This window comes from Paramormyrops kingsleyae, chromosome 10 (genome assembly GCF_048594095.1).
Source record: "Paramormyrops kingsleyae isolate MSU_618 chromosome 10, PKINGS_0.4, whole genome shotgun sequence".
NCBI classification, from domain to species: domain Eukaryota; kingdom Metazoa; phylum Chordata; class Actinopteri; order Osteoglossiformes; family Mormyridae; genus Paramormyrops; species Paramormyrops kingsleyae.
The window spans coordinates 8317110-8335230 of record NC_132806.1 but is presented as its reverse complement, the minus strand read 5'-3'; the positions used below and the strand labels follow the sequence as shown (position 1 = coordinate 8335230).

The 18121-nt window shown below is 42.0% G+C and overlaps 1 protein-coding gene across 2 annotated transcripts; it reads right to left on the bottom strand.

Annotated features, from left to right (window-relative positions):
• Positions 1 to 8764: 8764 nt before the first annotated feature.
• On the bottom strand, positions 8765 to 9989 carry LOC140593267 (uncharacterized). 2 transcript variants are annotated; one of them, XM_072717245.1, is made up of 2 exons: positions 9959 to 9989; positions 8765 to 9617 (listed from the first exon to the last, which is right to left on the bottom strand). In XM_072717245.1, the coding sequence occupies exons 1-2, from the start codon at positions 9964 to 9966 to the stop codon at positions 8885 to 8887; spliced, it is 741 nt and encodes a 246-aa protein (XP_072573346.1). In that variant the 5' UTR covers positions 9967 to 9989; the 3' UTR covers positions 8765 to 8884. The 2 variants fall into 2 exon arrangements, with proteins under 2 accessions (XP_072573346.1, XP_072573347.1); XM_072717246.1 differs by having other exon boundaries at positions 8765 to 9614; positions 9959 to 9983.
• Between the last annotated feature and the right edge of the window lie 8132 nt (positions 9990 to 18121).

Sequence of the window (18121 nt, the reverse complement as noted above, 5' to 3'; positions counted from 1 at the left end):
TCCACATCACCCCCTCCCATCAAGACCCTCAATGTGTATGGTGTGAGTAAAATTGAGGGGTGACAGCACTGAAGAGGTGAGTAAGACCACCTCAGCAGCTCCATCCACCAGCCTCTGAGTAGTGCCCCCACCCCCCAAGGCCCTGGGTGTATACTGGTATATGATGACTAAAGTGCAATTAAAACGGGGAGGCAGAATGCCACGCAGCACAGTGAATAAGGCCATACGCCCAGAAATTCCCACGATACGATACGATACGATACGATTAGATTCATTTCGATACTGGGGATAGTAGTCGTATGATGAAATTTCACACAATCCTTTACATTTCAATGAATTAAAAAAGGCAAATATAATTAGCATTTTATCATATTTTATTGGGAACTGTAAACAGAATCTAGTGTAGTCAAGTACGTCCCATAAATCAAGCAAAATAAAGTGCAATAAGGCAAAAATAAAAACTTTGGATGGATAAATACAAAAGTGTAACCAAAAGTATGTCCATAACTGTCATGACCTACTCGTATGACCCAGAATTGTGTGCTACGCCTCTCATTAAGTTTGCGTGCAATACCAGCTGTTTCTTACTGTTTCGTCTAGTCCTGTGTATTTAAGTCCACGTCAGAGTCTGTCGCCCAGATCTGTCATTGAAGTTGTCCCCGTGTTATGTGCTGTGCTTGCAATAAGCCCCCCCCCTGTTTGTTGGATTTCCGTCTGCCTGACCCTGATTCCTCGTTCCCTGCTCGCTCGCCCTACGCTGGGATACAACAATAGCAAGTAAAATAAAGTGCAAAAACGTCAAATAAAAAACATTGCATGGACAGACATGTAGAATGAGGAAGATCAACATGACTGACTTCTGCAGTGAAACAAGTATGTCAGTATTCTGCTTTGAGAGGTTTTTTTTTTTTTAAAGAAAAATTAAATGGTCAATGTGTTCAGGAAATTATGTGCTCTGAGCATGGTGTCCTATGTCTCCTGCCGTACTAAACACACGCTCTGAAGGTACGCTAGCCTGCGAGCTACTTATAAATGACCAAGTCAAAATGATCTACCTGCTATAAAAATGCAAAACATATATTTATGTATAAAATATTGAGTATTCTTTAATATTAATTATTATTATTATTAATTTCCCTTTGGGATGAATAAAGTTCTTTTGAATTGAACTGGGATTTTAGTTCCTTCACCTTTCTCTTTCTCAGCTCGCTTTTCGGAGGGAAGTTAATGTCGTAGTTTTCATGAACAGTCTGAAAATGCCGCTCCACATTTCCCTTCTTCGGAATAGCAACGGTAGACTGACAGATGAGGCAAACGCACTTCGAATATGACATGGTGGAAAAAAAACAGTCCTCCTCCCATTCCGTATGGAAGTGGCAGGTTTTTGGCTTCTTATTTGGTCCAGCTCCCCCATTCATTCTTATACCCTTTCTTAAGTTTGGTAGAAATAAATTGGAGGCTAACTAGGGGACTCTGTAGCTTGCAGCAGCTGGGGTGATACCTTTGCGTGATACTTCCATAATATGGAGAAGAGAGCTGAGATTGCTACATAATTAATATAATAAAGCCTATAAAATCACGTCTTAGCATTCCAATTAATTCCAAAATAATTACAGTAAAATCCTGTTATAGTGGACTCGCTTGTAACGGAATATCGTCTATAACGGACGAGGTCCGCTGGTCCCGGTGTTCTGACAAAACATCCTACCTATCGAGACGTGCTATCGAGCCTTTCTGCGCATGTGCAGTTCCACCGTCTTGGACTTAGGGTTAGGTTTTTGGGGTTAGAGTTAGGGTTAAGGTAAGGGTTTTAGGGGGTTTTGGGGGGTTAGGGTTATGGTAAGAGTTATGGTTAGGGCTATCGATTAGCACTACAGTAGGATGTTTTGATAAAGTTGGACGTTTTGTCAGAACACCGGCCGTGCACCTTTACGAACATGCAGAAAAAGCATCAGATATAGCGGAGTGGCATATAACGGAATTTCGCTTATAATGGACAAACAATTTGTTCCCCAGGGCCGCTTTTAGCTGTAGTTCTGTTCGGCTATAACGAACATGCAGTTCCGCCTACAAGGCGTGTGGCGTGCCGGTGATATCCAGCGCAGATACGTATGTAGTCGGGATTATTAATAGTCACGCATCTGGTCAGGTCAAGTTGGATTACTACATTTACAATATAATAATCTATACCACAAGTGTGTCTGCTGAGGTGTGGCATGAATAAATGGAGTCCTGTAGTTGTGTTCTGGGCTTAAAGCAACTCTGGATGTAACAGACTGTTTTGCCAGGTCCCTTGAAGTCCGTTATAATGGTATTTTACTGTAAAATAAAAGCGTACGCATATTACAGAGGTGAAACATGAAATGCAATGACTGTAATTGGGGGAAAAAAATCTTTTAAAATAATATGAACAGGAAGATATCTTTACATTTTTAGTCACTGTCTACTTTGAAAGTTTACTACTAAAATAGCAAAGACAATATCAACCCAGACGGCTCCCCATTGGTTATGGGGATCAAACCAGCAACTTTCACATTATAAGGCAACAGCATAAACCACCAGACCACCATGCCACTGTACTAAGCACTTACAACATTTACGTAACTTATGCATTTAGTCTGTCTGCAATTCATTGCCAAGCCAACTCTCTGGCTGTGTTTATGGCCACAGTATTGCCTATTTTTAACGATTACATCTTTGTATTTTTCATACAGCTCCATCAGCAGCACTCGAAACACTGCTCTCGTTTTCTGTTGGCTAAGAAGTAGTGATAGAAAGTTGGTAGTTCTAGACCACCATTACATTTAGCTTTTTGCAGGGATTTTAAACTTATTTGTGATGGTTTGTTCTTCCATAAAAATGAAGAGATGATAGAGTCTAGTGATTTAAACCAAGCAAAAGGGTTCATTAGGGATCAGTGAGAATAAGTAATTGATTTTAGGCAGGACCATCATTTTAATGGTGGCAATTCATCCCATGAGTGGGTCTCATCACATGAGATCACCACCTTTTAAAATAAAGGCATATGATTCATCTGTACTAAATCTGAGAGCCTGATGGAAAGTATCTAAGGTTACCTGACTGTAGGGCTGGACAATAATTCGATATCAATATATATCGCGATAGAATTTTTTTCAATAACGGTGATACGACTTTTAAACACATTTCCGATATTTTGATATACATTTGAATATATATATATATATATATATATATATATATATATATATATATATATATATATATATATATATACTCGAACCCACTTATCTCATCCTCGGTTAACTCGCCAACCCTTAAGTCGACGTTTTTGAAGTGGAACCGCCAAATTTGTCTTAACATTTTCTCATCGGTTATGTCGATTCTTTTATGTCGCCGAACCCTAATATCTCGAGCACAAAAGAGGGCCAAAATCGCCACTTAATATCGGTTATCTCGATCCCCGTGACGATTCGCCGGCTTTTAAAAATGTATCACAAGTGCTAAACAGCGCGTATTCAAAACCTAACCCTAACCCTAACCCTTTTTGTTAAAACGAACTACAGTATACCCCGCAGGTTTTTTGTGATTTTGTGAGCGATCTTTGTGTTTTCAATGTTGGAGAATATAATTAAAGGTTTGTATCGAGAAACGACGGTGGTTTTTATTGTATACTGGTAAATCTCTGCTGTTAGTTGGTGCACATATGCCTTTTGTTAGCCAACATGTATGTCGGGGCCGGTGTTCTGTCGAGTTGAGCAGCTTTGTCGAGTTAGGCTACCGTAGTGCTAATCGATAACCCTAACCCTAACTCTTACCCTAACCCTAACCACCCAAAAACCCCTAAAACCCTTACCTTAACCCTAACCCTAACCCCTAAAACCTAACCCTAATTCCAAGACGGTGGAACTGCACATGCGCCGAAAGGCTCGATAGCACGTTTCGATAGGTAGCTCAACTCGTCAGAACACCGGCTCTACGCTGGGGCAAGAGGGGGCAACGCCCCCTTAAGCAAACGTCCTGCCCCCTTAAATCAAACTTTTAGAAGTTGAGGAAGAAAATAATAATTACCCACAAACTGAATATGGACAAGATTTACTACAGTAGCTGAAAAATCCACTGAAAAAGGCACAAACGAGATGATAAGTTTCACTTCTTGTTCGCTCTTTCCCTCCGCGTTCTGTTTGTGCTAGTGATGTGTCGTTCGCGAACGAGCCGGCTCTAAGAGCCGATGCTTTGATGTGAACGAGAGGAGTCGAAGCTTCAGCCGCTCCTGCTCGGCTCTGCTGAAAATCCATTCGGCAAGGGCGGGACTTTATTTATATGGGCACACAGAACATTGGCTCATAATGCCGGCTCCTTCACGAACGACACATCGGACTAGGATCGTACCATTATGTGAAAGAAGGAAGGGGGGCAGACGCTCCGAAGACAGAGAGTCTTGGTACGGGACTCTGTCGCTCTGTGCACCTGTCGCTGCGACAGACAAGGAGCCAGATTTAAATGCAAGCGCATCGTGAAGAAAAAAAGGAGTGAAGAAATGAGTGAAAGCCGAAAAAGAAGCAGCATCTGGTTGCATTTCAGTGATATTGGACACTGCAAAGCAAAGTGCAGAATTTGTAATATGATCCTTATCTAATATCTAATATATCCTTTAGAGCAGGGTCAACAACAAACCTGCACAGACATATAAGAACCACCCACCCATCCGTGCAACTGGAGGAGTAACTGTGTATTTTTTGTAATGAAAAAATGCATAAAAATACGTATGTCTGAAAACAATGAATAAGAAATTGCTTATACACAAACCATTCATAATTGCTTAATTGGGCGAAAATATAAGCATCCAAGTGATACTAAACGAAGAGCCATTCGGGAGCCGTAAGAGCCGGCTCTTTAAAGGGAGCCGATCCAAAAGAGCCGAAGCTTTGAAAAGAGCCGGAGTTCCCATCACTAGTTTGTGCGCGGGCTCACACGGCACTCGGCAGAGATCCCCCACTCACCCTCCCCCCAGCTAAACATCCAATCACTGTTAGTATGCAAATGAGCCAGTTTCTCAGTAGGCAGGGCAGAGCGAAATGAGCTGCGTGATTGCAGGAGGTTTAGAGGAAGCAGCAATCTCTCTCGTCAAAATCATAGCGACTCGTGAGATCATGGTTCGAATTATTTTTGTCTATTTGGGGGGGTCTTGATCTGGGGTACGATCAAGACCCCCCCAAATAGACAAAAATAGCAGTTTGGGGGGGGGTCTTAACAAAAAAAAAAAAATCCTACCACACACACACACACACAGACACAGACACAGACACCCCCCCAAACTGCTGCTAAGCATTTATTGGAGGAGGATAGCGTCAGACCCATTTTCCCAGACCCACCTCCTCTCATTCTTAGCTCAGTGTAATAAAAATATCTGCGACTGGTTATTCTTTGAATTCTTTAAGGAGAAATAACCTGTCAAGTTATAGGATTATCTCATTTTCTTAATTATGTCTATTTCATGTATGTCGCTGTGTTTTTCTTTTAACTCATATTTGTACTTGTGCGCAGACGATACGCTCGACCCAGGGATGTACATAACGGGCGTATCGGAAAAACCAAAACTTCAAACAAAATTTATTGTAAGACAAAATGTCCAATTTGATGTGTGGCCCAATTACACTTTGACCGGGATTTGACCTACGCTGATGTAGTATAACGGCTGCATGAGGAAAAACACAAACTTGAAACAAGTTTGAGAAAAAAAAACCCTACCACACACACACACACACACACACAGACACAGACACCCCCCCAAACTGCTGCTAAGCGTTTATTGGAGGAGGATAGCGTCAGACCCATTTTCCCAGACCCACCTCCTCTCATTCTTAGCTCCAACTTTCTCATTCTCCCAGAGATTCTTTCAGTCTCGCGCAGCACAGCTCTCCAGCATCGCTCTCTCCGAGTCCTTTGCGCTATGCCCAAGTACCCGCTCCGCCAGACCGACCGGGACCTTCCCAAGGTACCGCTCCACAGGCACCCCCGGCATACGGTCACACTCCATCAGGTAACCGACCCGCTCAGCCCCGCGCTCAGCTCCGTCCTCGGCACCGTCAGCCTCATAGCACGGGGCTATTCCGACAAAAACCCCACTCATAAGCACACAATTCACTCTCCTCAAAATAAAATAAAATAATTAAAATAAAATAAATTAAAATAATAATTAAAATAATTTGAAAATAATAATAATAAATAAATAATATTAATGAGAATAAAAATAAATAAATAAAAAAACACCCCCTCTCCCAACATCACTAGTCGTGACATCACCTGGCTCTGCCCCAAACCACACCCACCCAGTGAACTTTTGACCCGTGACCTTTTTGACCTTTAGGTCATAAATCTTTTTGAAAGAAGCGGCATTATCCATCTCTCTGATGTTCATCGCCGTCTGCCCTGTTCCTCCTAATAAACCCTCGTATCCTGCATCCTCGCCTGCCTCGTCCTTCTCCACTTCCTGCCTGTTCGCTACCCCTGGTCACAACAGGTATGGTGGCAGGGTCCGGAGAATGTCACATATAATATGCTTTATGAAGATTTATATGGATGTCAAACAAAATACACTGGCCGTCCAACAAAAAGTCACACACTCTAATATTTCATTGGACCGCCATTAGCTTTGATTACAGCATGCATTCACTGTAGCATCTTTTCGATAAGCTTCTGCAATGTCACAACATTTATGTTCGTCCAGAGTTGCATTAATTTTTCGCAAAAGTTTTGATGATGGGAGAGTCGGACTTCTGCGCAAAGTCTTCTCCAACACAGGAACAACACAGGACGGGGGGCCGCCCCATCACAGGGCACACTCATACACCAGTCACTCACACCTATGGGCAATTTAGTATCTCCAATTAGCCTCAGCATGTCTTTGGACTGTGGGGGGAAACCGGAGTACCCGGAGGAAACCCCACGACGACACGGGGAGAACATGCAAACTCCACACACATATAACCCAGTCATTGAAGTCATTATTTGTTTTGCCCTGTATGCCTCTCCGATTGCCTATTAAATCCCTCATTCCCCGATCCTTCGTCTCCTTCTCCTACTTCCCTGGTCCGTGCCCTGCGATTTGTGACAGTTCTTAACCCAAATTTGTTAGTTTCAGCAGTCTCCTTAGATGTTTTCTCTGTTTTGGGACGTCATTCCTGATACTCTCTGCAGTTTGCCCACCGCCACAACAGGTCACTGAGATGCCGTTTCCTTCAAATCACCCCGATTCATATAGAAAAAAACAACTACTATTTCAGGCTGCTGTTTGTGGATTACAGCTCGACATGGTCATCCGTCCCCAGGTATGCAGGGTTTGAGGCCAGAACACAGAACACTCTCCCACAGAAAGCATAAAGTTAGCTGGGGGAATTTCTGTTGCCGCTGCCTGAACAGCATGTGTGGAGAATGTTTAGGAGGGTCAAGCCATGCAAAGCTGCTGGCTCTGACGGTGTCCCTGCCTGCATTATCCAACCACAGCTAGCCCCTGTCTTTACCTACATCGCTAATATCTCTCTGTACATTGTGAAATCTGTTCAGAACATCACTGGGACTGACCTACCCTCCACTGACCAACTGTACCTTAACTGCCTCTGTAACAAGGTTCAGTCTATAATCCAGGACCCGAGCCACCACCCACAGACTCTTCACCCCTGTGCAGTCTGGTTGGAGATTTTGCAGCATCAGAACACTGGCTTGCTGATTCATGAACCGCTTAATTCCTTAAACAATTCAAATTTGCAGCTTTTGCATTCCTCTCTTGTGTTGTTATACACCATGTGTTTCATTCTGAGTAGTGCCATTATGCAATATTACCAAAAAAATCTTGAGGATATGCAGATTCTCATTGATGAAGGCACGTGTTTTATGTAACATACTGAAGGAGCTGTACAAATTGTTAGATATAAAAGTGAATAGGTCTGGCATCTGTCATCAGAAAATAGATGGTGTGTTTTAAACACTTTGATAAAATCTTGATTTATAGGTTTGTTACCACAGAAACCTCAAAGATTAGTCCTTGTTCAGAAGATTAACATGGATTAAAAACAATTTGAAAGTGATTCAGTTATGTTGTAATTTAAGAATATGTGGAGAGAAATTAACTTGTCTTTGTCAAACATCAATCACTGAACCAAGCTGCAGCGTTGGCACCCCCTAGTGGTGAATTGAGGATTGTTCTGTCTGAAGCAGCTCACCAGGAGATCTGGCATCAGCTGCTGTCGATATGTGCAAAGAGGAAGGTGAATTATAAAAGAATTTAAGAAGATCCGTTATAATTTGGGGGTGTGGTGGCTAGTTATCTGGATAGTTAATATAAGGCTGAGTTTTGGCCTAAAAATTGACTTTAATCATTTCAAGCATAAACAGCCAAACTTGCTGTCACCTGTACTGTATGTTTCTTTCACTGATACCAAGACAGGGCAGATGAAAACACAGTTTCCCCACAGGGATGAATAAAGTACCTCTATTCTGTTTTATTTAAATGTAGCCCATGCAAGCCTAGCCTATGCAATTACACGAGGATCTTATTTAGTTATTTACCTTAGTGTTGCTCCATCTGTTTGTGACCCCTTGTGGTCCTTTGTTTTAGTAGTATTGTTTCATCAATAAATCCTGTGTGTCTGGGAGCTCTAAGTGGATCATTGTCTTTTTCCCATCTGCACCAATGCCATGGTCTGACAGTTCCGGTTTAAACTCAAAACTTTTCTCTCATCATCCTGATATTCAGTCTTCTGGAACACACTTCAAACTCGCCACATTAAATGTAATCATTTATTAAAAGTTAATAGTAACACTTGGTTACAAGTCTGAGAAGGATGCTGACCTTCTGCCTGGTGTTCTTTTTGCTGACAGCACTGGATAGGTCAGGCTTCCAATCCTAACTTTGCCTCCTCTTTTTCTTTCGTCGACGGGTTCCGGAGGTCTTCAATGGCAGCTCCACCACATTCCCACCCTTGGCTGCCACTTTCACTCTTCCTGCTTCATTTTCATGGAAGTCATCTTGCCTTAGTTGCACTTCCTTCATTAGCAGGTCACAGATATCCACTGTTACGTCATTCAATGGGACGCCTTCGCAGTTTGCAAATTCCACTTCTGTGACTTCCACTTTTATTTCTGTCTCTTGTATGTCATCCTCTACCACTTCCACAATGACATCACCAATGTCAAGCCCAACAATCTCAAAATGGGCGTCACCTTTGAATTCTGGAAGGTCTGTCAGGCCTATTTCGATGTCCAGATCTTCAATTTTCAAATTTTTTTCATCTCTGACTTTTATGATGACCTTCCCTCCCTCGACTTTTGCAACCTCCACCTGCTGCAGCTTCATGAACCCTTCGGTCTCCACTTTTGGTCTAAGGACAACCTCAGCTCTCTTTTCTTCTGCTGCTGGTGTCTGATTCTTGGTCTTTCGACACTTTTTCTTTTTGTTTTGATAATATTCTGCCACACCAGCATCCAAGCCTCCATTACGTGAGCTAACCAGGTTATGGGGAGGGGTTGTGGATGAAGACTTTTCCTCATCTTCCCACTGGATTATCTCATCCCATTTATCCCAGGCTGCCCAGTAAGCATCGTCAATCCAGGAAACCGCTTTTTCCATTCGCCTGCTGCTGAGAGAAGAAACAGCATTCGGTTAAAAAGGTAGCAGTACAGGAAAAGAGATAACAGTGAAAACCTCACAGAGAACAAACAGCTGCATAATCCGGTTTAGTCAAATAATATTTAATAACAAACATCTAAGTACCATCAAAGTAGACGGCCAGAGCATTTTAATGTTACATATACACATTCATCACCTATCCTCCAAACACCTCTGCTAGCTAGTTTGGCAGTACAATAATTAACAATAATAACTGATTGCAATTAATCAATATTAATTGTCATTAACAATAATAATTAGCATCCCCATCTTGGCGAAAATTTGCTGGAAGAGGGGGAGTCTACCACTTACCTTGCCATCTTGATCAAGAATGAGATTCGTTGGGGATGGGTCAACATCATAGAATGCGCGAACGTTCTAGAATGTGTATAATATACCGTATTGGCCGAATATGACACCCCGCCCCCCCGCCCACATAGAAACACACGCACGCACGCACGCGTTTTTATCAGCTATTTTTTTATTTAAAAAGTTTTTGGAATACTAAATCCTACCTTTATAAAGATTTTTTTTTTTACAAGAGCATGCATATAATACACTGCCCGTCCAAAAAAAAGTCGCCATTTAAATTTTTAGTTGGACCGCCTTTAGCTTTGAGTATGGCGCACATTTGTCATGGCATTGTTTCCATAGGCTTATGCAACATCTCACCCTTTTATTTTCATCCAGATTTGCATTCATTTCTCACCAGTACCGAAATCTCGAGTACCAAAAGTGCCAAACCAGTTGGGGTACTTCTTTGATACTTCGGTACTTTGGGGTGGGACCTACAAATGTATTTGCTGTCGATTGGTTATGCAAATAGCCTACCGCTGAAACACAAAATACAACCGCCATCTTTTGAAACACACAGCGAACAGAGCGATCACAGCGAGAAACAAAATAAAAAGCCTTAGAAACAAAAATATAAAAAAGTAAAATGGAAGGATGGACAAACGAGGAAACACAGGCTTTAATCGCCATATGGTCGTATGAACAGATCCAGTGGGATTTGGATGGCACGACTCGACATAAAAAAGTTTTTGCCGTTCTGTGGCCTGTACTACGAAGCGGGGTTACTGGCTTATCGGGGTAACTTGTCGGATTTAAGGTACCACAGTTTAAATGGACTTCATATTCGCTCACTTACATTTTGCCCAGACTACATTAAATCCAACAAGTTACCCCGATAAGCCAGTAACCCCGCTTCGTAGTACAGGCCACAGATCCAGTGGGATTTGGATGGCACGACTCGACATAAAAAAGTTTTTGCCGTTCCGGGCAATTCAGTTTCCCTGTTTCCCCTGTCGCGCGCTGATTTGTACACGGTTTCGCTGTTGTTTTCATGTCTTTTTACGAAGCTCTTGAGGTAAACAAGCCATATATTAATTTTAAAACATCACATGCCTTTTCTATGTTTTTTGTTTTTACCGATAATAAATGAAATTACTTATTTCGCTCGATAGAGCTATTTCTTGATGAAAACGGTATAGTATTGCTTATAAGACTATATTATGTGTGACGATCTACTGTATTCACATGTAATAATGTACCTGAGTGATTTTCAGACATTTCACATACCTCTTTGCTTTAATATTAGGGGAAACATTATTTCCTGATAGACAGGAGAAACATAGGGCAACTGAATTGCCGGGAACACCGTAATACCAAGCCGCTTGGAAGAAATGGGGGGGTGAGGGTAAAATGCGGACCGTTTACAAACAGCGGATTCCGTGTTTATAAACAGACGTGTCGCAAAAGACGCACGCCGCGTAGACAGATCACGTGGCATAGAAAGAAACCCATACGACGTTACCTAATCACGGGGTGCGTTCGAGGTGTGTCTGCAGCTGACGTGACGTGGAGCGCGATCTGCCGTCGGCTGCAGGGGTGGAGTATACGCTGGATATAAACACTGGGGTATTCGAGGAGCTCAGGAAGGCGCAGCAGCTGCGCGTTCAGCCAGTGCAATTTTGTCATCCATATTACAGAGTACAATACGATTGTCCGAAATCCTTATTGTTGTTAATGTTTAACAATTATTTAATTGTTGGTTTTTTTGAAAAAAAAAATTGAAAATATATAATTTGTTGAGCGTTCTCTAGTCGCGTATAATTTGCATTTGGACGTCCAGCTACCATGAACTTCACAGTTTGTGGGTGCCTGTTCTGGATGAGTAAAATAAATCGTAATAAATCAATAAATAAAAATGTTTCTTTCACCAATAAAGTGTATTCTTAAGTATTTTTGTAGATCTCATATCGAAACACTATTGAACTATATCTTCGTGTTGTCTGGTTTCATTTTCTCATATAAGTAAGGCTACTGTACACCTTGCAAACACTCATGTGAAATATCTACACTATTATAGAAACGTCACATTGGTTGGCACTGTACAAGTCATTATATCAGAATTAATACAAGAAAGAAAAAGAACATTGCAAAGCAGATCTGTTACATTTAAACATGGAAGTAGCATGTAGAAATAAGTCCCCCAGGCTTGGCATATACAGTAGTAGTGGAAAAGGCTAAATTTGTATTTTACGAAAACATTTAAAAGTGTTTGGGGCAGGATTTGTAATTATCCATTTTGTCCTATACACTGTAACAATAGGGAAGCTGCCCTACATAATCTAAAAGTCCACAGAAGTGGCATGTAGAAATGAGGCCCATAGACATTGAGGGTTCTGGGGAGGGGCTGAGCTGACACCAGCTGCTGATTGGCAGAGGGTGGTTAGCACCATGCCCTTCCCCTGTTTTAAAACACTTTAGAACAACACGCACCAACACCACATATGAGCGGGCGGAGGGAAGCATGGGGTCTTTTCACACCCCCGTTCTCTGTTCGCCATCTGGAGCCGGGGGCTGGGGGGGGCTGGCCGTCCGGTCGGGGTCTGGGCTGGTGGGCTTCTCGGCTGCGGTGGAGTCCGGGGTGGTCTTCTTGTCCCCATGCCAGAGGAAAAAAGGGATCCATCTCCGAGGTCTGGCGACAGATTGCCCCTCTGGGGCCGTGGTGCCTGGATCTCGGAGTATAGAGTATATATGGGGAGTGTGAGTGTGTGTACGGCGTTCATTTCTGTGTGTCTTTATGTTGGGCGAATGGGTGAATATTTGATTATGTGTGCATGAGGGTGGGAACGTATGCTTGTGTATGTGTACGCCTGTTTGTCTTTACGCAGGTGTCAGGTTGGGTCTTAGACTCCACCTGAAATAACATCTCAGGCTCTATTGCCCCCCACCACACTCCCTGCTGGTGGATGGGGCCCCCGGCTGCCGATGCGTTGGTGGTTCTCGATGTCCGGGGCTGGATGCTCTGGTGTGTGCTGACTCACTCTCGGCGGTTGCCTGTCGGGGCCTGGCCCTTCCGGCTCTGTCGGGTCCCAGCTGGGGGGTGGGGGGGCCCTTGGTCCTCTGGGCCCGGGGTCCGGTCTGCCCTGGTGTGGCCGGCCGCCGACGGAGCCTGCGTGCTCGCCGCCACGGCCCCCTGGGGCTCCTGCGATGTGGCTGCCGGATGGCCCCCCTCCGGAGCGCTCCTCTGCCTTTTTCTGGGTGGGGGCTGCAATCGTCCCTGCGGTGGTCCTCCTGGGGTTCCCGTGCCCTGAGGGGCCTCTGGATGTCTGGGGCCCGGGTCTCCTCCGTGTCGGCTTCATGTCCTGGGTGGGCGGGGCTGTGGCTCCCCACACACACTACTAGACAGTTACATGGAGAAACCTTAGGAACACCAGCGCGCTGACACACACAGGTGTGCACACAGGTGCTCACAGACACGTGCTCACGGACACACACTGTCTTGACCGGCTGTTGCTTCTGGGCATGTGTTGTAATGCGGGTTGTGTGTACTGTTCAATAACATTTAACGTTTGATGGTTGTTGTGATTAGTACAGGTGTTGTATGTTGACTTTCTCTTTTCAGCAGACATGGAAGCAGATTATATGTTTTGTTTTGTTTTTTTTTTTTTTTTTCCTTTTCTCTCCTTTTTTCTTTCTTTTTTCTTTTCCTCTCTCTCCCTCTCTCTCTCTTCCCCCCTTCTTCTCCTTTGTTCCCTCCCCCCCTCCCTCTCCTTCTTTTGAGGAACCAAATAAAAATATAAAATAAATTAAAAAAAATAATAAATAATATAAAAAAAAAAATAAAATAAAAAAAAAAAAAAAAAAAATACAAACAAAGTAGTCCTCCGCAGAGGGGGGGTGGAGGAGGGAGAAAAAAAAAAAAAAAAAAAAGAAATGAGGCCCCAGAACATGTGATATATTGCCAGGAAGGTCAGAATTTGTACTTTACAAAAATTTAAGATTGAAGATTCAAAAGGTTTATTCGTCATGTACACAGTTGTACACACACAACATGTAGTGGAATGTAACCCTGGTCACTCTGAGCAGCTGTGCATGATAAGAGAGTAACAAAATATAGAAAAAAATAAGAAAAATAATATGATAAAAAATATATGAAATGTTCAGCTGTACATAATCTATACATAAATGATAGGTAAGAGGTATTTTGCTGTGCAATGTGCAAGAGGCCTGAGGTATGTGCCAATGATTTGGACAGTGTGAAGCAGCACTTAGAGGCATTGAGTATTGTCCTGATTTAGGAGCATTATGACCTGGGGGAAAAAGCTCCTCTTTAACCTTTCCGTTCTGGGATGCATTTCCAAAGACCATAGTGGAGCAACACTGTTGTAAAGTTGCGTAGTTTGAACTACAGTTCTTGAGCTGTAGTTAGAAGCTTAGTCCCGGGTAAATACATCAGCGATGGTGGAAAATGCAGTCTAATAAGTGTATAGTCACCGTTTAATAATCTTTCATAACTAATTACCTTGCCATGAATCTCTATTAGTTATGAAATTTAATAATCTTTCATAACTAATAGGGAATAATTTAGCTCTACAATCACATATAATGTGAAGTTGTCTGAAAATGTAGTTTGAAACGTAATTGTTGTGTGGGTCTCTGGTCATAAGTACGGTAACTGTCGGTAGTGAGCAATAGGGACACCTTGCTGGGTGATGCGGGAAGAATCCTCTGTGTGACCCATCTGTACGTTGACGTCGAAATTCAACTCACCAGTGGCACTTGCACTCTCATCTAGCACATATTGTATGTTCTAGTCACTCTTTGGCTTCTTCTCATGTTTAGAAACATGTGTGAACAGTTTTGAGTCATTGTGTTTAAATGATGACTACTGTATGGTGGCTGTGCTGAACTTCTGCAGCCTGTGTTTTCTATTTTGCATCAAAGTTCACCACAGTGCAAAATGTGTTTTTATATTATATTATGTGCTCTGTGACTGCAGCCGACTTTGTTAGTAATCTGGCAGCATGAAAATCCATGAAAATTTGTTGTTCCAAGGAATATTTCTTAAATAATAGTTTATTTTCATTTTTAATTCTTCATTCTGCAAATGCGGATTTGTTTGTTTAATAAATGGTGTTGTTCAGAAATCTACAAAAAGTAATTTGAGAACATGGCAATTCACTACTTTCCATGGTTCAAGGGCCCATAAACATGCACTTATCTAGTTGAAGCTGGATTTGAACCAGCAACCTCTGGATTACAAGGCCACATACTTAGACTACTGAGCTATACACTTACACTGAACTAGCTTAAGTTGTAACTTTTCAAGTGGAATGAATTGCAATGTACCTGACTGTAATACTCATTAAGGTCAGTTTATTTACAGTTCCTACTTTCAAGAGCCAGCCAGCCAGTCTAATTAATTTTTAAGTATTTCTCCTATAATATGTAATACACGTTTAAGTTAATTTCCAGGTAAGCATTTCAGGCAAGGCAGTGCTCATTGACACAGATTATAAAGTTTGTTTCACTCTGCAGCTCCTGGACCTGCCCACTCTCCTGAAGACCAATAGCTCTGATATATATTTGCATAGCATGACAGGGTACTGCCTTTGTTTTAACCTTTCACCATGATTTAAGCCAGCAATATTCCAATTGCTGACACAGATCCCTAGCCTAAAAGCTATTACTCTGGGCCAACAAATGGTTAACAATATATGGAAGAGACTTATATCTGTGGCATTCCATTTTCAGTTGCGGTGGGTTTCTAAATTTGGGCTTCCAAAAATCAAGCCTAAAAAAAATTTAAATATTAAATGAGCAAATTGATTTGATATGTCCTTCTATCCCACCTTGTGCTCTAAAAGCAATGAGGCTGCCATACATAATATCTGCTCTATGGAAATACACTCCCATAGCCACTAGGGGAGCTCTCACCTTCTTTCACAATTGTGTTGTGCAGTCTAACAAATGGCCCTTAAGCCATGAACAGTAGTGAATGTAGTGAATTACTATGTTCTCACATTACTTTTTGTAGTTTTGTGAACAACACAATTTATTAAACAAATAAATATGCATTGGCAGAATGAAGAATTACAAATGAAAATAAACTATTATTTATTTGATGACTACTGTATGGTGGCTGTGCTGAACTTCTGCAGCCTGTGTTTTCTATTTTGCATCAAAGTTCACCACAGTGCAAAATGTGTTTTGATGAATGGGAATGTGTTTAGAGTTTTGCTCAAATCTGCAAATTGTGTTTAAAGTTTCACCAGAAGAGTGATTGATTCAATAAATGAGTTTTGGCAATTGGAAATTTTGTTCCAAGAATGAGGTTTAGTCTTTTAGCAATTCAGAAAAACTGTAACAGAAACATAAGGCAAGGTAAACTTTAACTTACCAAAGCTCCTTGGGGCGGTCAAACCAGATGTGTCCAGTTTATACAGATACTGCACAGTTAGGGGTAAAAGGCTGTTATGGGCAGGGTTAATCAATTGTACAGTTGTGCTTAAAATGGGGTATAAAATCCTTCAAATACTACAAAAGTTATGTAAGAGAACTTTTGTTTTTTGTCTTGTAAACAGGTACACCTACTCTTACAGTTTTAGACTTAACAGGTTTTAAAGAATTTTGTATTATATTATATTATATTATATTATATTATATTAACATGACTATAGCGAATGTCTGTCAGCCCCTTTTGACAGAATGGCCTTTTAGCTATGTTTTCACAGAATCTGAGCCGGAAAAGTCAGATTGCTATGCCAAGAGTACAACTAATTTGAGATAATGCAAAAAACAGTGTTTGTGAAGTCATTTGAAGACTGAATTGTGTTACAGTGGAAAAAAAAAACCACAACAGCACAATAAAGGGCAAGTCATTCAGGCAAAGTCAGTCAGAAGGGTGTGTGAACATGCTTGGCAAACTGGGTGATAAGTATAATGATGAATGCCTGCTCACCAGTAAGTTCATGCTTATTTCCTTACAGTATCTCTTGAGGAGGCCTGCCAATGGTGTGGACAGTTTCAAAATGAAGATGGTGACTGGGTGAGGAAATTAATGTAGTCATTTGATAGATGGGAAAATATGGCTACTTGTCCTAAACTGTATGTTGTTAATCCCACTGTAGATACTCTGTGATGGATGCCAGAGGTGGCAACACCGTGTCTGTACTGGCATGACCAAGAGCCAATTCAAACACATAACAAATGTTAAATGGTATTGCACAGCTTGTGAAGAGGAGTCTTCACTATAAAAACGCAGCCACACTACAGTGTATGCAAAAGTCTGCAACCGCTTGTTAATTTAGCATTTATTCCAACTTTTGACCTTTTATTTTTAACCCCTTCGTTGAGCCAATGCATTTATTTGAAAACAGTGTTACAGGGGACACAGTAATAAAAATCAAGTTTTTATTCTAGCTTGGCTTTACTTTTCTGAGTTTGTTTGTTAAAGTTCCCATGTCAGTCGTCTTTTTGAGTAATTTGCGTAATGTATTTCTCTCGCCAAAGTTGCAAAATAAATGAGTAATACTATATAGTAGAACAGACATGCGTCAAGTTTTCTTCATGTTCGCATAGGTGGCCTTGAAAAAGGACATTTTGTGTCTCAGTGATGGCTCAGTATCTGATGGGCCACACTTTGTTCTTCATCACCTGCCTGCACCATGTTGGCATTGAGTGAACCAGTTTGATGAGGTGATCATGGCTGATAACATGATTCCAGGCTGCATTGAGTGACTCAGTCAACTCATGTTTTGATTTTGGATGTCTCTTGGATATCTCCAAAGCCACCTTGTGCCACAAGTTCTCAATCGGATTCAGATCGGGAGATTGGGCAAGCCACTCAATTGATCGATGTTGTTCTGACGCTTCCAGTTGATCACCTGTTTGGAGCAATGGCACGGTGCATTGTCATCTTGGAACAGGAACCAGCTTGTAAACAGCTGCTGCACTGACGGCACCATACACTTTTGCAGTACTGTGATGTACTTGGTCCCACTGACCATGCCGTCAACGATGTGCAGACGTCCGACGCCACTGGCAGCCATGCAGCCCCAGACCATGACCTTCAAAGGATGCTTCACAGTGAGGTTGAGGCACTCAGGCTTGAACTCCTCTCCAGGAAACCTCCTCACATAGGTGTCGGCCTGGCTACCAAACAGGCAGAAAGTGCTTTCATCG